At 35.5% G+C, this 23,386-nt stretch overlaps 6 protein-coding genes and 1 non-coding gene across 12 annotated transcripts in view; 2 read left to right on the top strand and 5 right to left on the bottom strand.

The window, feature by feature from the left end:
- Positions 1–23,386, top strand: part of LOC105215663 (RYamide receptor) — a 274,717-nt gene that overhangs the window by 39,375 nt on the left and 211,956 nt on the right. The gene's annotated exons all lie outside the window — the stretch shown is intronic.
- On the bottom strand, positions 286–887 carry LOC128921984 (uncharacterized). The gene is made up of 2 exons (XM_054231117.1): positions 754–887; positions 286–696 (listed from the first exon to the last, which is right to left on the bottom strand). Exon 2 carries the CDS (start codon positions 658–660, stop codon positions 286–288), a length of 375 nt encoding a protein of 124 aa, XP_054087092.1. The 5' UTR covers positions 661–696; positions 754–887.
- Positions 6,329–7,572, bottom strand: LOC105215690 (phospholipase A1-like). Its single transcript, XM_011189736.2, has 2 exons — positions 7,403–7,572; positions 6,329–7,323 (listed from the first exon to the last, which is right to left on the bottom strand). The coding sequence occupies exons 1-2, from the start codon at positions 7,440–7,442 to the stop codon at positions 6,335–6,337; spliced, it is 1,029 nt and encodes a 342-aa protein (XP_011188038.2). The 5' UTR covers positions 7,443–7,572; the 3' UTR covers positions 6,329–6,334.
- On the bottom strand, positions 9,005–10,283 carry LOC105215653 (phospholipase A1-like). The gene is made up of 2 exons (XM_011189672.2): positions 10,149–10,283; positions 9,005–10,064 (listed from the first exon to the last, which is right to left on the bottom strand). Exons 1-2 carry the CDS (start codon positions 10,207–10,209, stop codon positions 9,076–9,078), a joined length of 1,050 nt encoding a protein of 349 aa, XP_011187974.2. The 5' UTR covers positions 10,210–10,283; the 3' UTR covers positions 9,005–9,075.
- On the top strand, positions 14,376–14,589 carry LOC114804391 (small nucleolar RNA U3). Its single transcript, XR_003752596.2, has one exon. It is a non-coding gene; the product is annotated as a small nucleolar RNA U3 (small nucleolar RNA).
- On the bottom strand, positions 17,043–18,345 carry LOC105215654 (phospholipase A1). The gene is made up of 2 exons (XM_011189673.3): positions 18,188–18,345; positions 17,043–18,117 (listed from the first exon to the last, which is right to left on the bottom strand). The coding sequence occupies exons 1-2, from the start codon at positions 18,225–18,227 to the stop codon at positions 17,114–17,116; spliced, it is 1,044 nt and encodes a 347-aa protein (XP_011187975.1). The 5' UTR covers positions 18,228–18,345; the 3' UTR covers positions 17,043–17,113.
- LOC114803493 (phospholipase A1-like) lies at positions 21,534–22,785 on the bottom strand. Its single transcript, XM_011189675.3, has 2 exons — positions 22,664–22,785; positions 21,534–22,595 (listed from the first exon to the last, which is right to left on the bottom strand). Exons 1-2 carry the CDS (start codon positions 22,701–22,703, stop codon positions 21,595–21,597), a joined length of 1,041 nt encoding a protein of 346 aa, XP_011187977.1. The 5' UTR covers positions 22,704–22,785; the 3' UTR covers positions 21,534–21,594.

The raw sequence follows: 23,386 nt of genomic DNA, 5'->3' as shown, positions 1-23,386 counted from the left end.
GATTCATTCAAATATGTGTTGGATAGCATAAGTAGTGAGCTAAAAACTCCATGCAGGTCCACAGGAATACCCGAAATTGTGAAATTAGCGGCAACTTTAAAATTTTTGGCGCAGGGAGGCTATCAACAGCAAATTGGACAAGATCACCATACAGGACTAGCTCAACAAACTGTTTCGCGTTGTGTGTTTGAAGTTTGTAAAGCAATTGAGAAAGTGCTGTGTCCAAAACACATAACTTTTGCAATGTCTTCAGAGGAGAAAAATGAAGCGAAACGAGCTTTTTACTCAGTGTCTGGAATTCCAGGAGTAATTGGAGTGGTGGATGGTACTCACATCCAAATGATACGTCCGGCAGTTAATGAGGTTATCCACCTGCTTATTTAAAAGGCTATCTTTCTTTTGCGGAGCGACTCTTCGACGTGAACAATGTGGCATTTCATCCACTGGCGTTGGTTCATTCTGTCGGAATTCGTCGGTTGTGATGTCTGACTCACTTGGTTGCGTTAACTGTGCTGCACCAAATTCTAAAGTGCCACTTATTCCACTGACGGATATTTCCATTGCCAGAAGCTCACTAACCTGCTCCTCCAACGGTGTTAAGGAGCAATGACTTGAAGGACCACCACCAGTTCCAGAGATGCTTAGTTTGTTCCGCCGCATTTTTGCTTTCAAATGGGTTTTATAATCCGACCAAACCTTTAAATAATTAATTAGTATTTGCTTCAAAAATCATTTATAATTAATCTTTTTTACCTTTTTCCATTTTAAGACATCGCGTGATGGTGGCCCTGCAGCATTAAGGTCACATACCAACTCTTTCCATAAATTATTTGCAGCATTTTTCGCGTCCACAGTTTTCAGCTGTCCTTTGGAAAGTTCCGAATGTGTTTTCATGAAATTTATTAAAATTTCGAATTGTGTTGGGTTTGTTTGTTTATTTTTAGAATTTTCCCTGTTAAAAAATTATTTTTTTAAATTAAAACTACAAATATGCTTTATATACTTACATTTTTTGTCCGTTGCGTTTGCTATTTTGATATCGAATCAAAAACTCGTTAAACGCACAGATTTGACAGTCGTTTACGCAATACAGAGTGCTGCCATTGCGAAGGGGTAAAAATAAATGCGCAAAACGCAATTTCGAATTCGCTTGTCGCCTTACAGAGTTGCTTTTTTTCATTAACGAGCATTTTCACTTGCGCAACGCCTTACAGAGTAACCCCCCTGGTGTATGCAAACAAGTGCCGGACATATGTACATACGGCTACCCGATAGTCGATTATCGAAATAAAGTAATGTATGTATGTATATAATAAAAAAACGTAATCTCATTTTTTCCGCTGTTGTTTTCAAGCGTTTATGTAAAGCAAAAAGAGTAGAGTAACTTTCGAAAAAAAGTTTTCCAATCAGCTTAAAATAATTAAATTTTAATTTTCACCAGTTCGGTTGGTAGTAAAGCTTATGAATAATTGACATGTGTTTGCAGACTTTATAAAATACACACATATCTGCAGCCGACAGCAAAGTTCCGTTGAAAAGCAAAAGTTTTATTTTATTTCACATTTTTGGTGATATGCATGTGAAAATAATGCTTTATTTTCATGATATATGTGTGTATGTATACAATCGTATTGTCTGAAAGCCATAGGCAGTACATATGCACTTGAGAAAAAAATCATTTTAGTGTTGATTCAAAAGTTAAAGTTTTTGAATTAAAAATTTTAGACATTAGTTATTAGAGGTCCGACTTTACGATTTGGAAAAATAGAAAGCATCTAGTAAAAGAGAGTGAAATATTATTGATTTTACTTCTATTAAAACTAAAAAAAAACTCCGCCTGTTTGTCCTTATTTAGCTCAAGGAAAGAAAGGCAGGCAAATGGGACCACCTACAATTCTTCCAACTTCGAAGGGTGGTCGTCGATGGAAAAATACATTGGGTCTGCTTAAACCACGTTTGATAGGCATCCAGAGCCCACCAGGTCGTATACTCAACATCGTCATTTCTAAGAGAGTATTATAGTTTTGTTCACATTACGGTTGTTTGTAAGTCATAAAACTAAACGAGTTATATATAGGTTTATATATATCAAAATGATCAGGATGACGAGACGAGTTAAAATCGGGATGTCTGTCTGTCCAACGGATAACTTGAGTAAAAATTAAGATATCTTGACCAAACTTGGTACACATGTTCCATGGGACCGTGAAGAGGTTGGTATTGCAAATGGGCGAAATCATACCATTGCCACGACCACAAAATGGCGAAAAAATTTGGTATAAAGGATCGCACTAGGATGGGCATATCTTAGTGTAATTTGTTCTGAAAAGTGGGCTTAGCCTCGCCCCTAAGTAAGTTTTATGTGAATATCTCGCAAACCAATAAAGCTATATCAACCAAACTTTCTGCAGTTATATGAATAATGGGAAAATAGCCACGCCCACCTCCCATACGAAAGTTAAGTTAGAAATCACTAAAAGTTAACTCACTAACGGAAAACTTCAGCAACACTAAATTTTACAGAAAAAATGACAGAAGGAAGCTGCACACAGATTTTTTTTTACAAAATGGAAAAAGGCCGTGGCGTCGCCCACTTATGGGTCAAAAACCATATCTGAGGGACTGCTCTACCGATTACAATGAAATTCGGTACATAATACTTTCTTGACACCCTGATAACACGGATGGAAAACGGGCGACAACTGTTCACAACCTACTACGACTACTTTCTATATAAATCAAATTTGAATTCCATCTGATTTTTTCACTTTAATATGTACATTAGGAACCAATGAAGATAGCGAAACAAAACTTTACACAAATAGTGCATAGTGGCTTCACTTGTGCAAAAATTGTGGAAATCGGACTATAACTTTTCAAGGACCCTGGTATCTACATGAAGAACTCAGTACCTAAGGGTAATTTTTTACCGAAAATATGGGTAATTATCTCAGATAAATTAATGTAATTCAGAGGAATTTTTTTTCTTCTAAAAGTGTGTCTCTGTGTGTGGGCTTTATTCCGCATATATTGGTTAATATGCGAGATACCTTAGAAAAATTAAGTGAGCGTATAGTCTTGGATATCGTGTACCTTGGTGGTGAAAACGAGTGAAATCGGTTTAGGAATTACCTCAGCCGTCATACACTATATATGATGATATTCGTTTTTCTATTGGACTTTATGCTGAATATATGGGTCAAATTTTGTGTTATCTTGATAAAACTATATCGATAAATCGCGAGAGTATAAAATGTTTGGTTGCACCCGAACTTAGCCTTTCCTTACTTGTTGAAAATTAAGTTGAATAATTTACAAATGAAATCATTTATTACTTTTTATGATGCATATGAGAAAGTATAAATAGCTGAATATATTTGAGTATAAAGTTGGATAATTAGAGCATCTTCAATTTTTTTTAGAAAAATAGAAATTCGTGATTTGTAGAAATCAAGTTATATGTTTCAGTTGCAATATATCGAAAATTATAATTTTAGTATAATATTTAGGAATTATTTTACATAGAACTCTACAAAAATATGTTTTCCTGAAAAAACATAAATTAATATTAATTACTCTTTGTCTTTTAAAGTAAACTATTTAAAAAGTCTAAATGTGAACTTGTTTCCATGAACTGCAGTCCAATCGTTTGAATCGCCTTAATATATTATACCTCTGAATTGACCACTAAAACAGTTTTATGCATGTTCTCTACGCTAAAATTGACATAACAAATTTGAATGCAGATAATTGCCGCCAAACGTTAAAGCAATTAGCTGTTGAATGTATTTAATGTACATGTTTAGCTGTTGGCACAAAAAGTACAGAGAGACAGAGAGATATATATAAACACACACATATAAATATGAATATGGTGACCTTACAAAATGACTTTTGAAGGCTCATGACCTTTGCTGATTTCTACAAATGCCTTTTTATTTAACTTGTATTCCACGCTAATCAAGCTCATAAACACATATGCATTTATGCATATATCTATGTCTGCATATATGTATATTTATTTATGTATGTGTATGCTACCCTGCTGAGAAGGCGATAAAACCAGTCTATCGTCAGTGGATTTGAAATGTCTGCGACTGCTGTTAAAGTACACACTTATGCGCAGTAAATATGTCTGAGCAATTTTTGATCAGCTTTTTTATATGTATTATATATGTGTATGTAGTATATGCATAAAATATATATATATACATATATATATGTGTATGTATATGAACGCTCTTTTGTTCGCTGTTCAACGCTATTTCTCATTTGTATGGCCTTTGTAACGCATTTAGAGATGCGTGAGAAGGACTTAATTTTGACCATATGTTAATTTTTTCACTCTATTATACAGTTACATTCGTATACAGTTATTGTAGGCTTTTTATCTCCTGTCTGTTGTCCATCAACACTGTATGGAACTGGCATTACTTTTTATGGCTTACACTTTTTATACCTCTAATGTGCAGTTATACCATTGTATATATACACATATGAACACACACACTTAGCCTAACGCACGTTGCGTGCTTTTAGGCGCTTTAGCAAGCTGCCATATCAAATGTGCTACATCACTGCTGTTTTGCGCCTTTTTTCGTGTGCATGCGTATGTGTGTGTGTGTGTTATGCCACTGTATACAATGTTGCTGTACGCCGCACACGTGCGCTTGGCTTTAAGCATAAATTGTACCCTTTTTTCTTATACTCGCATGCAGCAAGCACTCCCTTTATACACCCATAATCGTTTTAGCGTCAGTTGTCTGCGAATAATTTTTAATTGGATGTAATGTAATCTCCGTGCTTTTCATTCTTTGTTCTTAACGGTGTTGGCTGAACGTTAAATGGTTGTCAGGAATGCCTTTGGATTTCGTCTCTCTCTCTCTCTTTTATTCTCCTTTTATTTTTCGCTCCACGCATTCAGCCTCTTAACTTTTGCTAATCGCAGTGTTCAACTTTTTAATCGTATAATAGTTCATAATTGAATGTGTATGTGTATGAAGTGTAAGAGTAATCATGATTTACTAAGGAATTTAAAAATGTTTCTCTTTTATTTAGTAAAATTTTAAGAAGTCGATTTATTATCTATAAATACATAAGTATTTATATAAATACACTAATTTTGTGAATTAATTAATTAATTTTAATTTTCTTATTTACACTATAATTGCCCAAAATCTAGCAACTAGTGTAAAGACAACACACATACTTAATACTATTACAAAAGACATATCTCTTCTGTGAAACGTCTCTAGCGTGTAATTTAAATTAATTACAGCTAATAGACATATGAAACCAAACTTTTGGCAATCAAATTTTATACCACAAGCAAACACTTCTGTAGCTATTTATTCTGTACTTTGCTTCATATATAATTGAATATAAACATATAAAATAACCTAAGTTGACTTGAACTAATTTAGCTATTTTGGCTTTGTGTAAAAGTCGTGACATGTTTCATGTCTGTATTTCATGTAGTTAACAGTTTTCCATTTTAAGCTTCTATTTAAGATAAAACACAATAACTCCTGAAGCATTATTTGGTTGCATTAATAGAAAATTGTTCCATTAAGCGAAATTGATTTAAGCTCTTCTTTAGACATATTAGCACAGAGATATGTATATAACAAAATAAATCGTCTTTACATTTCCACAAATCATTTAATTAAATTTAAATAATTAATTTATGTTGCTCGAATTCTTTGTGGCTTCCATTATAAGTTAGATAGCAACATTTTATAAAATTGCCATATTGTATGTGTTTCTACGGTTGTACAATAATCCAAAGCAGTTTTATATTCCTCATACCAATTTTAAAGGCTTTAGGATATCCGGATTTGGCACCAAGATACTATCTCTTGGGAGACCTGGATATCCAAATAGATGATTCTCCATCAATCCCACCAAACACATAGTAAAATCTTCTTGACCGTCACTCCTGGCATGATAACCGTTTCCGTCGGCTAAACATACTTCGGCCACGATCGTTTCGCTTCAGAAATGGCTCATTTGGCTAATCAGATGCATATTTTGGCTATGATATTTTTTGCCATCGAATCGTTTTTAGTACGAAATATTATCTTTCAACGCTATATGTTGAAAAAGTATTGAATTTATTTTTACTAAACTTTTCGCTCTTTTGGTAGAATAATTAAAAAATATCAATTGGAGAAAGTAAAATTAATTGATTTTCCAGCCAACTCCTTTTTTAATAAAGCACACTATTTACCAACAAAGCTTATTAAACCTAAAATTATTTTTAATCACAAAAATGTATCTATTATATATAAAATATTATCATAATAGCCTCTACATATGTATATTGCTTAATTATTTAAATGCCATAACCATAAGGGGCAGTACTGTGCACCGGAACATAATAGTCACCACTGGCGAATTCATAATTGTAGACACCACCCATTTTCACGCCACTGTATTGACCACCACACTCGTTCTTAATGGCGTCTTCGTAGTCACCACAACGCATGGATAGGAAGTTGTTTTCTCGCACGGCTTCAGCGTAGTAGATGCATGACCGTGCATGGCTGCAGGAACCAGTCAAGTCAGAGCCACAACCTGGTTGTTTCTTACCACCGTTGGGATAGAAGGCGCTCTTGCCAATCGGTTTCAAGAAACCCAGTTTACCACCACATGTCTGAATTGATTCTACGTAGTGAGCATCATTCGAGTTGAGACGTTTGTTGGGTTTGTTGTAGCTGAAGAGAGGTAGAGCTGGATCCAAACCAATAATAGCGTGAATTTTGCCAGAACCGACATTCTTGGCAGCATAACCGGCAACTTGAGCACCCAAACTGTGTCCAATCACTTCGAGAGTGTCCAAATTCAAACCATGATTGCTCACTAAGTAATCAATCATACTGGCAACTTTCTTTCCCACACCAGGAACTGCAGAGACGGATGAGACATACTCGACAGAACGTGCACGTGCCCAATCAACCACGATAATGTTGTAATCACCATGTGACAACCAAGCATCCCGAATAATAATATTCATGTCGGATTTATAGCCCTGAGTCCAGCCGTGAATTATGAAACGAGTTGGGTGGTTGGCATTGAAGTTGGAATAGGAAATGGAGTCCTTGTCATCGGTAATAATTTGTCCATCATAGTGATTCGACTGGGTATACAGGTAGTAAGTGATTGGGGAAAGGTCCCAAGCACGTCCAACGATTTCTTCCATCTTCTCATGTTTCGCCAACATATTTTCAGCCTCACTAACAGTCATCCAGACGAGAGAACCATCAATCTGCGGCACATGCCAACCATGCTCGTTAACCTCATTATCGACGGGAGTAGCCGAAACTAGAAGGGATTAGAATATATTTTTTTAAATATTAGAATATATTCTCGGGTTCTAAGTATTTTCTCCTGTTATAATTACCTGTTAACGCAAAAATTGCCAAAATCACAAGAACCTTCATTTCACAAATGCCGCGGAACTAACTATGTTAGTATACGATTCAGGCCTACGTTTTATATGTTTTCCAAATTTTAAATATTTAGATAAGTTATAGAAAATTAAAACACGTGTCATATCTAGGTTTTCAATCAATTACGATTATGTTGCCATTAGGCGAAAACGTGCTTTAATTTTATCGCAGCATTCGTTAGACAGATTACGATTAACATAAAGCATGGCATGTGCTTTAGAAAGTTTGCTGATAAGCATAATTAGAAAAGTAAAACCGCAACAACAGCATTTGTAAGTATAGGAAAACAATTTATGTTGAAAGCATATTCGGGTCGTGATAAGTGTGATGCGCAATATTTATTATATTGGCCAATTGAGTTACGTACGTCAAGATAGATTAGCAGCGGCCGTAGTACTTACTTCGGCAGTATATGTGTATTCAAAGTTTTTGCATGAAAGATCGTGGCCGATTGATTCATTTCATATGCTACAATCGCGCGAGACGGTACTTTGGGTCAGCAGCTTTCGCTTAAATTTTGATAACGTCTGAGAGGCCTGTTCAAGAGATTCCGATCTTTGTTGACGTTTTTAGCTAAAAGTTGCGAATGCCTATTAAAAAAGATTCTTTCGGAAATATATAATTGCGAAATTTAAGAAGAAAGTTGTTGTGAACACTTGCTTTGAAATAAAGGAGTTGGAACACAATATTCGTATAGGCTGGCTGGAGAGTAATTCTTTCTTTTGTCTCTTTTAAAAATGTTTGTCGTTTGATAGTTTATAAAATGTTTCACGGTCTACTTATTTAGTAGAAAGAAGTATTGACCAATATGTGGAATTGACATCCAATATGTGTATATGTAATAAGACACCAAAACCTTTGTACCATGTAAATAGGAATTGTAACCATACATTTTTGTATCTTCGGAGCATCTTTTGAAAAATTAATCCATCGAATTATATAGCGTTTTCCAGATTTCGCACTTTTCTGCTGAACCTCACGGCGATTTCTGATCAATTCATATTAAATTAAAACAAACATACATACATATATTCATCATACGTGAGGAGGGTTCCTAGTGTTGCTTTCCTCTTTGTGGCTAACCTATCGGTACAAACCACTATCCTCAACAGAGTCCAACAAAGCTCCATGGCCAAAATGGCCAATTTACTGTCCACTTCTCGGTTTCTTTCCTTTCAATTAAGTAAGAGACGCGCAATTGAAGTCTCCAGGAATCATTAGCATATAGGCTAACATTTAGTTTAACATGACAGACAGAAAATAATTGTCTCTAAAGGTAAGGGAGCTTGGAGATTTCTCTGAATTGTTTGCACTCTGATACTAAAAAACTGTTACTAAAACCGTTTAGGCCGAAATCGCTCAAATTACTCGATATCAATATAATGAAAATTTGACATTAGGACGTCAGTTTCGGAAATAAATTTCACGAATTTTAAGCTATGCGTTTATATATTGATTCAAACAATGAGAAACCTGAGCAAACCTAAGGCTAAGTGACGCGAGGGACTATAGACCCTTTAAAGACTATAGAGGAATCAACTCATTTTCAATTCAGATTCACAAATTTTTAAATACATTTTTATTGTTTATTATACAAAAGGTATTTCAATATCAACAGTCGCAATTAGTTACCCAACCCATAAGGAGCAGTGCTGCGCACTGGTACATAATAGTCACCACTTGCGAATTCATAATTGTAGACGGCACCCATTTTCACGCCACTGTATGTACCACCACATTCCTTCTTGACGGCATCTTCGTAGTCACCGCAACGCATGGAAGGGAAATTATTTTCACGTACCGCTTCAGCATAGTAGATGCAAGAGCGCGCATGACTGCAGGAGCCAGTCAGGTCAGTGCCACAACCTGGTTGTTTCTCTCCTCCATTCGGGTAGAAAGCACCTTTGCCAATTGGTTTCAAGAAACCTAATTTTCCACCACATGTCTGAATTGATTCTACATAGTGAGCATCATTCGAGTTGAGACGTTTGTTGGGTTTGTTGTAGCTGAAGAGAGGATAAGCAGGGTCCAAACCAACAATAGCATGGATTTTGCCGGAACCGACATTCTTGGCAGCATAACCGGAAACTTGAGCACCCAAACTGTGACCAATCACTTCGAGAGTGTCCAAATTCAAACCATGATTGCTCACTAAGTAATCAATCATACTGGCAACTTTCTTTCCCACACCAGGAACAGCAGAGACGGATGAGACATACTCGACAGAACGTGCACGTGCCCAATCAACCACGATAATGTTGTAATCACCATGTGATAGCCAAGCATCACGAATCATAGTATTCATGTCGGATTTATAGCCCTGAGTCCAGCCGTGAATTATGAAACGTGTTGGATGGTTAGCATTGAAGTTGGAGTTGGAAATGGAGTCCTTGTCAGCGGTAATAATTTGTCCATCATAGTGATTCGACTGGGTATACAGGTAGTAAGTGATTGGGGAGAGGTCCCAAGCACGTCCGGCAATTTCTTCCATTTTCGCATGTTTCGCCAAAATATTTTCAGCCTCGCTAGTAGTCATCCAGATGAAGGAACCATCAATCTGCGGCACATGCCAACCATGTTCGTTAACCTCTTCTTCGAAAGGAGCAGCCGTAGCTAGTGGAAGGAATTACAATTAATGTTTTGGAATACTATTATATATTTTCGAGTGGTCTAAATGTTAAATCCTACAATAATTACCTGATAGCGCAAAAATTGCCAAAATCAGAAGAACCTTCATTTCGCAAAGACTTTGAAACATGCAATGAACAAATGCAAAGCGAGTCCGAGTTTTATATATTTTCCATTGCCGTCTTTTCTTTTTGGAAAGTAAGATCTTCCGATAACCTGAAGGAAATTAAAATACTCGTCGTTTATCTTTGTTTATTCGTTCCGATTATGTTTTAAGAAACATTAGGCAGCGTCGTGTTCTGAGATTATTCGTTTATATGAGGTATGTCGATAAAACTAAATGTGGAACAAGTGAGTGAGAGTGGTACTCAAGCAATTTATCAGAATAGAAAGAATGCGAAAGTAGTCGCATGAGCCTATAGAACATTGTTTGAACTAATATTACGTATGAATGCGACATACGCTACTAGATTATATAGATTTATATATGTAGATAACTGTTTACCTGTATTAAGATGTTTAGCTGTCTTACTTCTCTAAGGAGATGTGCGATTATGGATAGGGATGCAAACGATGTATCGATGTTTTTGAAACATCGATGTTTTCGTCAAAAAGTATCGATGTTAGCCATCGATGTCTCGAATCTAAAAACATCGATGCATCGATGTCACTATCAACGATGTTTTATGTCGATGTTTTATATAAAAATTTGACTTCACACCTTCACATTTTTTCGGGTGTTAACTCGAAACCCTCCAATTGGATACGCTTTATTACATTGGAATTCGGTTTTTGCAAAATACGGAGAATTCGTTAAGGGAATGTGCGCTTGGACAATACTGCGGTTACTTTTATGGTTTATCAGATATTCAAATTACTACATTTTAAAGATGCTATGGTAAAAGAAATACTTTTTTTTGTTTCATAAAAAATTCAAAGAATCGCGCTGATACAACGGAATCTTCGGATGAATTTGAAACAGAATACTCGTTTGATATTTGGAACCAGAATAAACATTTGGTCCACCAAAAGGTGTAATTACAGGGACGGAAGGTTGAAAGGAAAATGTATCGCGGCTGTTACCCGTACCAATCAGAAGCCAATAGAGTTTGGGTTGACATGAATACTGTGTTTCCGGAGTTGTATAAATACATAGGTTTATTAATATTTACAAATTGTGGCCACTTCAGAGTCGGGTAAACGACCGTTTTCTTAACCCAGGGCAACTATCACGGAGAAGTAAAATCGAAAAGAAATGACAATGAAAAAACTTTCCATGTCGTTGTTTTGAAATTCTGTCATTTATTGAGAAAAAACTTTAACAAACATATAATGCTAAGTGAAATAAAATGTATCAACTTAAGACGTACTACATTTCATTTATTTCTTCTTCTGCTTCTGTATCCCTTAGCTTTTCACACTTAATTTAAAATAAGTTAAAAAAGTTCAAAAGTACATCCATGTTTCGATGTTTTAATGGCCGATGGTTTTGATTTCGATAGGTTTTGAAGAAACATCAATAAGTCGAACCATCGATGTTTCATTTCACGATGTTTGTATCCCTAGTTATGGACCGATCTGTTGGCATCAAAACACATTATGCTAAGTGAAATATTTTCTTTTACATTTACGGGTGGTTGAAGAGCGACTCTGCGATCGATAAAATACCTAAGAACGATATCTTTTACTTATCAGAGGTAGTTGTAGTGTTTAATTTTTACTTCGATATCTATGATGATGATGCGGTTATGTCGTGTGAAGAAAATATACCTGACTAATATTACCGATACAATATAGAATATAGAAAAATGTTAGAGCACAATTTATAGTACAAATGTAAAAAGCTCTTTAATATATGTTCACTTGATAACCAAAATAATTGTATTATGATCCAAAATAAAATAAAATAAAAAATTTAGTACAAGATTACTTGCTTTGTCAACCTAGCAAAAATCTTATCAACCTTGCTACATATATATTAGTCAAGAATGGTTTATATTTAAAAATTTTATATTTGATTCTACGAGACCGATTCATGGAAAATTTCGGCTATTTTCACTTAATTAAATTTTAAAAAGCATCAATATTTCCGGAACTTAATTTGTCGTTTCTGATTTAATTTGGTTTTAATTATAAACAATTATACATAAATATATATACTTAGTTAGTTTAAGTTCATTGGCATTGACAATAGTACAAGTTTTAACTCTCGCAACATTTTTTGCAAGAGTATAATAGCTTTCTTCATCGAATGGTTATTTGGAGCACCTTAAACTAATTTTAAGTTATCTGACTGGTCATCTGTACCTCTGACGCAAATCGATTAGTTAGTGAGGTATCGCAGTAAGCTTGAGCGGAAAGTTTTGTGATGCCGTACCACCAAAAGTTTATGATATCGATCTCTCTCTATGATGAATATATGGACTCCTCGAAATACTTCAAACAAGACAGTAGTATTCGGCTGCGAACGAATTTAGCACCTTCTTACTTCTTTTTTAATAGTTTTTAACTTCAGCACATATTTTGTCTATTGTCTGTAATCAATACTTCGGTATGAGTATTAACATGTCTTATCTAATTTTTTTTAAGTATACTTGAGTATATAAACATATGAAAAATATACCGTGGACGGGAGAATATTTTTATGATGATAACACCGTAAAAATTATATTGAGTTTATAAAAAAATAATGCTTACCGTCCATACCGTTATTTTGATTTTGAGAACATTTTGAAGAAGTAATTATAATTCGATAGGTGGTGCTAGAGACTATCATAAGTATAGTCCGATTTGGATCATATTCAGGATATAGTATATGAATGAGGGAACTTTACAAATTTCCCGCTAGATGGCATAGCGGCAAAAATAATACATTCTGAATCACCGTATACAACCGAAATATATTCGTTGGATACGATTAATTTGGATAGCGAAAGGATTTGGATTATATTTAATAGTACCGCTTACGCGTTCATAGCCGAATCAATATTAAATAGCCATCTTATTCTTCCAATGTAGTGGAGGTCTTCCTCTATCCTCTGCTTCCACTAGCGTGTACGTCATCGATCACATTCGTCTTTCGGACAACATGAGCTAGCCAGTGTCGCCGCTTGTACTCGTATTCATATATGTATGTTTAAAATCGATTCTAAGATCGATGCTTTGGCTGTACACCACAGATATAATATATATATATATATATATATATATATATATATTATGTAAAATATGTCCAAAACATAGTATTTGATAAAAAAAAAAAAAAAAATTGCGGGGCCTTTGAAAAATTGTTCTTATTGCGTTCAATTGTATTTGTTTTATTGTTATCTATTGTATATGTCCTTATCTATTATTTGTACTCAACAATTTGAGTGTTATTTAAGGTTTATCACAGTGCACCTGAAACTACCCGCTACATTGCTTTTGTAACTGTTTGGTGTTGATCTTGGATTTTATATTATTACGATTGTTACTTTGACTTATTAACGTAACTATTTATTATTACCCTATAACGTAAGGTATTGTACTTTCAAAACGCCGATTCTTTCAATGTGAAAACACTGTGACACATTTCTTATCAAAATTATCTGAGTTATATTCATGGTAATTTTAACATTTCATTTCATTTACTGAACCTTTTCTTAAACCTTAGGTTTGAGAAAACACAATCTTAAGTAGCAAATACAATTATTTCTAAAGAAACTATATCCATTCTTCAATTCCATCACGGATTCAATTGAATTTGAATGCATACTGTTTTGATCCGTTAGTGGCTGTGTAATAATTGTTTTATATATCTCTCTAATTTCGTTCATCTTTGTATATGCAGCTGGCTCATTTAAGACAGTTATTACTACGACTAATAATTCAATTTCCGTTAGGTTGTATTTTAATTAGCTCTTACAATAATTTTCTGAGCTGAGCCTTAATAAATTTAATATAATCACGAATAAGTTCCTAAAGATCTTGTACTTCTTATACGACTTCGGAAAAGGTTGCGATAATTGTTTAACGCTTCAGTGGAGAGGGAATAGCGTTGAACAATTAACGCGAGAGAGAGTGAATGAGAGTAAAGCAGAGAACTTAAAGCACTTGCCATGCTTATGCTATTTGAGCAATTCTTGTTTTTGTAGAACAATGTTTAAATTTTTGGTTGGTGTCATATTCACATGTACGCAAATGTATGATTGTATGCTTGCGCATTATTTTTCTTTCGTTTCTGTTTTATTTCTGCGAATTCTCAACTATTTTGTGTGACTTTTGGTTGAAATACTGAGCGTTGGCCGTTGAAAAGTTAAGGCTATACTTCAAGGGATCATTTCTGTAGTCAGTCTTCATTTACTATCTTTGCAAATCGAAAGTATTAGCACCCGCGATGAGGAGGTATATCGTTTTATATGACAGCGTGAGGTTTATGAACTTCAATTCTAATTTTGCCTTGTGGCATATTAGAAATGATGTTTCTTCGATGATCGCTCGGTTGCAATGGATAAAACGACTTCTGAGTGGTGATTTTAATGAATAATTTTCAAGGTTTTATACAAATAATTATATATAATAATGCTGGTGCAAATGTTCTTGCATATTCGCAATTGCAAATTCGCTGTATATTTTGTTAGTGTAAAATCTACAATTTGCCTCAGTATGTCAACTACAGGTTCGCAAGCTTTTGCAGATATTATCAGAGAACCAGTTAAGTATAGCGAACAACCGGTACTCCTTGCGGGAGATTTCAATGTAAATTTCTCATTGCCAGAAGCTGAATGCCAGTAGTGGGCATTCCTCAGAGAGAAATTTTCATTAGAAATGATCAAAGGAAGAAATGATCCTACCACAAAAGGAGGTACGACTATTGATGCGGTATTCGCGAGAAATATAGATAAAATATATGTAAGACATTTCATTTATAGATATCAATCCGTCAGAACCCAGAAATGATAATTGATTTGAACTTTGCTTTATAAAATGTGCATAATAAATTTATAAAATGTGTATTTAAGAAAGTGTTGATCACTCCGCCATATTTTTATCCTTTCCCTCTCGCTAATTTTCTTTCATACAAAATGATATGCATTTCTTGGAATATCACTAAGAAGTATAACTTCTTCCGCGCGTAGGGGCTCCACGTACCTTTTTTATTTTTGGTTTAAGATATTTCGGTTTTTGGTTTAAATACATTCGGGTGCACAAAGGACAGTCGTGAGCTATTTAAGTAAGAATCTCTGTAGTTGCGGAGCTCTGCCTCTTGTGTCTTGGTTAAATCTTAAATCTCATATACTAGTCGTTTAAATATATATGTATGTTTACCTACATTTGCTTTTCGTAGATACATTTTATTTCTAATGCTCTTAATTAATTTTCTAATTAAAAAATCTGTCCGACATTGGATAGTCATTAGAAGCCTTTCTCTCTACCGGAGTTGTAAGCTCTTTACTATAGGAATGTTGCCAATAATCGGTTTTACACCTAAACTCTCTCTCTCGGCGCTGTTAATTATGATATTACCGATGTTTAATTTCTTGTTATGCGATTTGAAAATTCCTATTGGAAACATGACAATGGTCAATAAAATGTTATTGGTGATCTAGGTATTCTATATGTGCCTTCCCCTGTTCTCGTCGTAAAGACTGGACCCTTTCACACTTCTTGCCTCACATTAGCTTCCATCGGCATGTTACCTTATATCCATTGCAATAAGGTAATACAATTCGATTATTCCATCCTATTTTCGTATATGGTTTAAAAAATAATTTGAATGACATTGCCATAATTATACATTTCAATTATTCAATGCAAAAGTATGTGGAGAGCACTTCAGCCTTCGTTGTTTTTATTATTATCAGCACAGTAGTGATTTTTTTGCACTTTAAATTTCTAATATGCGCGACTTAGTATGTCTATAGAGTTAATAGGCTGCTTTTTTAAAGTTTGCACTTAGACTTATAAAACCTTTAGAAAGCCAACACTTATCCGGTGCTTGTGTAATCTGAAGTGATTGTTATATTAATCATTTATACTGTTTTTTTGACGATGTAATATAAATGTCTTGATACAAAGGTCTTAGTTATTGTAGATTATTACATTAGACAAATATTTCGAAACAAGGAAGGATGTTGGATCTTAAGTCTCGACCAGTTGCCCTGCACCCACACAAAATTTGCTAAGGTGCTTTATTTCTGGATATTGAAAGATATGAGATAAAAGATATTTTATCATTGACTTCTCACGGGCGGGGCAGCAGAAAAGTTTGTGGCTGTACTTCTAATTTGTCTTGTTCCAAGCAACTTGTACATGACCTCTAACGATTTACTTATTTGACGGGCGACCATCGAGTAGTAAACCGCAAGAAGACAGTGTGTACTGACCTGTTTCCACTGCTATATTAGTGAAAATGAAGTTTCTATCTCTGAAAACTTGCCAGAATTTTCATTTCGCTGTGGTTTCACACGCGAATAATTCTAATATAGAAAACTTTAATACTATTTAAATAATCCGGAGCTCAACCTTAGTATCGCCGTCCTACTATCGCATTGGTTCGATCGCTGGAGTGCAGAGCAGTATCTTCTGTTTAAATGTAATGACTATGAAGCCTGAAAGAGAGTTGGTCGAGAATTTCTACAATATACTATTCCACTCAGATAGGTTGTTTGCAATCTTTTACCCAATTATATAAAATCTGAATAACATTCAACCAAATTCAATACCACCTCGGGAAGACACTTCATACTTTACTGGAATATTTTCTCACTTTTGTATTCATATAGCTAAAAATTTCTAACAAATATTATCCGGACAATTAATATACATATATGATTGTCTCATAATTTTATATATTTGATATCCGTAAAATTATTCAGTATGTTTGAAAAAGAATTACGCGTGCGACATGAACTTTTTTATATAAAGAAAATTTCTTCTTAACATCTTCCAACCTCCGGCAACTGATTTAATACCCATTCGATATATTACGAAATCATGTTTTTTAATTTCATTAGGCTTTATTTGATTTCAAACATATAATTTCGATCGATTATTTAGCTACCATAACCAAATGGAGCAGTGCTGCGCACTGGAACATAATAATCACCACTAGCGAATTCATAATTGTAGACGGCACCCATTTTCACGCCACTGTATGTACCACCACATTCCTTCTTGATGGCATCTTCGTAGTTACCGCAACTCATGGAGGGGAAATTGTTTTCACGCACGGCTTCAGCGTAGTAGAGGCAAGAGCGCGCATGACTGCAGGAACCAGTCAAGTCAACGCCACAACCAGGTTGGGTCTTACCACCATTGGGATAGAAAGCACCCTTTCCAATTGGTTTCAAGAAACCCAACTTACCACCATTTGTTTGAATAGATTCTACATAGTGAGCATCATTTGAGTTCAGACGTTTGTTGGGATTGTCATAGCTGAAGAGAGGGAGAGCAGGGTCCAAACCGACAATACCGTGAATTTTGCCAGCACCAACATTCTTGCCAACATATCCGGCAACTTGAGCACCCAAACTGTGACCAATCACCTCGAGAGTGTCCAAATTCAAACCGTTATTGCGGGCCATATAATCAATCATACTGGCAACTTTCTGTCCTACACCGGGTACAGCAGCAACGGATGAGACGTACTCAACAGAACGTGCACGTCCCCAGTCAACCACGATAATGTTGTATTCACCATGTGACAACCAAGCATCGCGAATCCTAGTATTCATATCTGCGTCATAACCTTGAGTCCAACCGTGAATCAGAAAACGTGTTGGATGTCTAGAATCGAAATGCGAATTGGCAATCGATTTCTTGTCGGCGGTGATTTTTTGTGCATTATAGTGATTCGACTTGGTGTACAGGTAGTATGTGACTGGGGAGAGGCTCACAGCACGTCCTGCCATTTCTTCTCTCTTTTCATATTCTGCCAATAAATTCTTGCCTTCCTCGGTAGTCATCCACACGAAGGAACCATCTATCTGAGGAACATACCAGCCGTTCTCACCACTGACGCGACCGTTGTCATCGTCGTCAAAAGGCGCAGCCGAGGCTGGTTAAGTAGAAGTATTGAAATTTGTTTTTCATAAAGAGAATAGTAGCGTTACCCTTATAATAATTACCTGTTAACGCGAAAATTGCCAAAAGCACAAGAACCTTCATTTCACAAAGACTGTGGAACTAACAATGACTATGAATAAAATGGGCCCTGATTTTATACATTTTCCAGTGGCAAATTTTATAAATATAATTCCACTTAAGATAAGTTAAGCTAATTAATGCCAGTATCGATTATAGACTTTTTGCCAATGAGTTTAGATAACAATAAAACGGCCAACGTTCTAGAAAGTTAGGAGATACATATATATAATCAGTAAATAATAATTAGGTGGACGACATTTCGAGTGGAGGCAAATACTAGAAGAAGGGGATAAGAATAGCGTATCAATCATTAAATTAGTAGAAATATGTAAATGAGATAGTGTAAAGATATCACGAAGTACTCAATATTTATTCAACTCAATTTGAATATTTGAGCTTACTTAGGGTAATATTTTGCGAGAGTATTAAGTAGCAGGCAATGAGTGGTAAGAAATATATTATAAAAGCTAATGAAATCAGCGATACGTAGGCATAATTTGAAGTATCTTGATTAAGTTGTTTACGTTTTCTCTCTTGAACCAGTGAAATACTAGCAAAAGTGGGTGTGACCGTCACACATGAACATATACATGTAAGTATGAAGAAATTCCAAAGAGTGCATGAGCCTGGAATAAAAGTACGAACTTAAGGAACCATACATATCTTATTATTCTTCACAATACAAAGTTATTAACAGGGTTGTGCCTGTAAAATATTTTCATTATTTACATACATCTCTATGGTACAGATTGAAAATGGCATAAATCGGTTCACGACCAGTAGGCGTTCCTTTTAACAGAATTTTAAAGTCTATCTGATTCGTTCACTTCTTAATATATAAATTTAGCACCAATAAAGATATTGGAAAACTTTGCACAAAAATTGGGCAGTCAGGTCAATTCTTCCTGTAGCCCCCATATACCTCATATATATATCTTCAAACTTCCGATTAACTATGTATCGTATATATCGGTTAATATGCGAGATGTCATAACACAATTAAGGGAACGTAAAATCTTGGATATAATTTAGCTTGGTTATAAAAATAGTAGAAATCGATCCAGAAATCACCCCAACCCTCAGATACTATACATAATGATTTTTGTTAATCTAGCGGGTTTTATGTCCAATATACGAGCCGAATTGTCTGCTATCTTCCTAACATTTAATAAATGATACTATAAAATGTTAGGTTACACCCGAACTTGGCCATTCCTTACTTGTTACGCATTCTTCAAAATCACTCTTTTTCAAGATTTTCGCTGATAGCACTCCAACGTAAAATTTTTGATTCAACAATTCATGCAAAGCGTCTCCATCCAGATAACTAAACAAGAAGTCTGTGATATCAGCACTTATAAGCTTTTTGTCGTAACAAGGATGTCGATAATATGCAGTCAAAGCATACATTTTCAAAGCTTGTGGAATCGGCTTTTATTATTACTTTATTCTGTTAGGCATTTTTTCGATGCATTCCAAGCAATAAGTACTGCATATATTTTGCCGAGTTATGAAAACCAATTGAGTACTTTAAACGTCGTGATCTAAAACTAAAAAAGTTAAGATTTCGAAATCCGTTATAAAAAACAGCTAACTTGCAGAAAATCGTGCAGTTTGATTAATGATTAGATTTGCACTGAATGAAATCTGTTCTAGATGATTTTAAAATTAAGGTTCATAAGCTAGCTGCAATATTATAATGAACTTGAGATAAGAAAAATTAACTAAAAACTAAGACAGTTATAAGCTTTGCTTAGAATATTATGCCACGGAAATACTACTAGTGATTGTATGTAAATTGGAAAGACTTACACTATTATTATTAAATAAAGATTTAATAGAATCTTATCGAAAATGCTCTAAAGGAAAAAGTAAATAAAAATGTATGGAAAGGCGTTAACTTATCAGAATAGATTTGAGTCTGACCAAAATTATAAAAAGAATTTTAGTAATATTTGGATCTCTAAATCTAGTCCTAAGATCATCGTTTAACAAAATTAAAAGCACCTTTAGCTTTCAAAACAATTTGGAAAGGCTTTAACTTATCAGAATAGATTTGAGTCTGACCAAAATTGTAAAAAGAATTTTATTAATATTTGGATCTCTAAATCTAGTCTTAAGATTATCGTTTAACAAAATTAAAGCAAGCTTTAGCTTTCAAAACAATTTGAATAGCATACCTCACCCCTAAAACCGAATGATGATGAATGACTCTTAACTTCAACCAGAAATCTGACTCCCCTTTCCCTTTACAAAATCAGTGTGGAGAATATGGTATCTTTGCAATTCCCAATAATTTCTAATGGATGATCTATCATTTGTTAGTATATCTTTCCCAAATTACTAAAATTTCAAGATCAATTTAAACAGCAAGCTACATTATTTTACGCTCGCTAAATTTATATATATAATTTATACCATAATTATATTATTAATACGGTTGTGTAAGCTGACGTTGAGCAACACCCAAAGCTCCGTCAGGATCGGGAAGGGCCTCTCGGAGCCGTTCGATACAAACGAGGTTTCAGACAAGGTGACTATCGTGTGACTTCTTTAACCTGATACTGGTGAAAATAATACGAGCTGCAGAGCTAAATAGAAGGTACAATTTTCTATAAGAGTGTATAGCTACTGGCCTACGCCGATGATATCGATATCATTGGAAACTACACCCGCGCTTTTTCCAGACTGGATAAGGAAGCGAAGCGTATGGGTCTGGACGAGGGCAAGACGATATATCTTCTGTCGTCAAACAAAAAGTCAGGTCAGTCAACAGGTGCTACTATGGACAGAGTAGGCAATTGAAAAGTAAAGTCTTCTCTCGACGATCCAAAATCAAATTCTACAAGTCGCTTATCATCCTGATTTATGGTGCAGAAGCCTGGAAGCCATTCGATGCGACGACACTAGGAGTTTTCGAGAGGAACATTTTGCGTAGGATTTATGGTCCTCAGAACATTGGCAATGGCGAATACCGCAGAAGATGGAATGATGAGTTGTATGTGTTATTCGACGACATAGACATAGTCCAGCGAATAAAAAGGCAGCGGCTACGCTGGCTAGGTCATGTTGTTCGAATGGACGAAAGTGCCCCAGCTCTGAAAGTGTTCGATGCAGTACCCGCTGGTGGAAGCCGAGGGAGAGAGAGACCTCCACTCCGATGGAAGGACCAGGTGGAGAGGGACCTGGCTTCGACTGGTATAACCAATTGGCGAGACACGTGGCGCGCTGTTGTGGACTCGGCTATAACCGCGTAAGCGGTGTCTACGCCAGTCAAGAAGAAGAAGAATGTATGCCATTTAATACCCAGCCGATATACAATGAATATATGCTTTTTTGAATTCAGAAGATTTTATTATAATTCAAATATATCATTTCGGTCATTTATTTAGTTGCCGAGACCATAAGGAGCAGTGCTGCGCACTGGCACATAATAATCACCACTAGCGAATTCATAATTGTAGACGGCACCCATTTTCACGCCACTGTAAGTACCACCACATTCCTTCTTGATGGCATCTTCGTAGTTACCGCAACGCATGGAAGGGAAATTGTTTTCACGTACGGCTTCAGCATAGTAGAGGCAAGAACGTCCATGACTGCAGGAACCAGTCAAGTCAGCGCCACAACCTGGCTGTTTCTTACCACCGTTGGGGTAGAAAGCACCCTTTCCAATAGGTTTCAAGAAACCCAATTTTCCACCATTTGTCTGAATTGATTCTACATAGTGAGCATCATCCGTACTGAGACGTTTGTTGGGTTTGTTATAGCTGAAAAGAGGAAGAGCAGGGTCCAAACCGACAATTCCGTGAATTTTGCCAGAACCGACATTCTTGCCAGCATAACCGGCAACTTGAGCACCCAAACTGTGACCAATCACCTCGAGAGTGTCCAAATTCAGGCCATGATTGCGAGCCATATAATCAATCATACTGGCGACCTTCTTTCCTACACCGGGTACAGCAGCAACGGATGAGACGTACTCAACAGAACGTGCACGTCCCCAGTCAACTACGATAATGTTGTATTCACCATGTGACAACCAAGCATCACGAATTCTAGTATTCATATCGGCCTCATAACCCTGAGTCCAACCGTGAATCAGAAAACGTGTTGGATGTCTGGAATCGAAATGTGAGTTGTCAATCGATTTCTTGTCGGCGGTAATTTTTTGTGCATTATAGTGATTCGACTTGGTGTAGAGGTAGTAGGTAATTGGGGAAAGACTCAAACGTCCTTCCATTTCTTCCCTCTTTTCATATTCTGCCAATAGATTCTCGCCTTCCTCGGTAGTCATCCACACGAAGGAACCATCAATCTTAGGAACATACCAGCCATTCTCACCACTGACACGACCGTTGTCGTCATCGTCGAAAGGCGCAGCCGAAGCTAGTTAAAGGAAGTATTGAAAGTTGTTTTTCAGAAAGAGACTGGTGGCGTTTTCCCTAAATAATTACCTGTTAACGCGAAAATTGCCAAAAGAACAAGAACCTTCATTTCACAAAGACTGTGGTAGTACAATGACTATGAATAAAATGTTCCTTGATTTTATACAGTTTCCAGCGGCACATCTTAGCTGATTTCCAAATAAAATTTCACTTTATCATAGATAAGTTTAATATATTAATACCCATTTCAATTATCGACTTTCCGCCAATTAATTTTAGATAACAATAAAAAATTCAATGTTCTAGAAAGTTAGAGATAAACTTGATCAGTGACTATTAAGGTGGGGCATATTTCGAGTTCAACCACATATTATAATGTTTAATATTTTGGCAAGATTATTTTCCAGGTTCACTCAACATTAGTCTTGATAATAAATACTTAAGTGTCTCAGTTTTTCAATAATACTATAAAAATTGAGTGTGACTGTCACACTTGTATGCAAGTATACAGAAAATTCTTCTGGGTATATGGGGGACAATGATAGGGATATTTACTTAATGAATTTGAGGAACCATTATTCCTCTTAACGCGAAGTAACTATCAAAAATAATAAACAACTTAACTCAGAGTAGAGAGTGTTTTAAATGTCGTGATCTTAAACTGTTCATCTATATGATGTTAAAGGTAAGGGTCTAAACTGCTTGTCTAAGTGATCTATGATTTTAAGAAGTGAACTTCAGAGAAGATTAAAATTTGTAGATAGACTTAGTAGATTTATTGGGTAATTTTAA

The sequence above is a fragment of the Zeugodacus cucurbitae genome, chromosome 2, assembly GCF_028554725.1.
Source record: "Zeugodacus cucurbitae isolate PBARC_wt_2022May chromosome 2, idZeuCucr1.2, whole genome shotgun sequence".
Lineage (NCBI taxonomy): Eukaryota > Metazoa > Arthropoda > Insecta > Diptera > Tephritidae > Zeugodacus > Zeugodacus cucurbitae.
The sequence above is the reverse complement of the archived record's forward strand: the minus strand, read 5'-3'. Positions and strand labels throughout refer to the sequence as shown.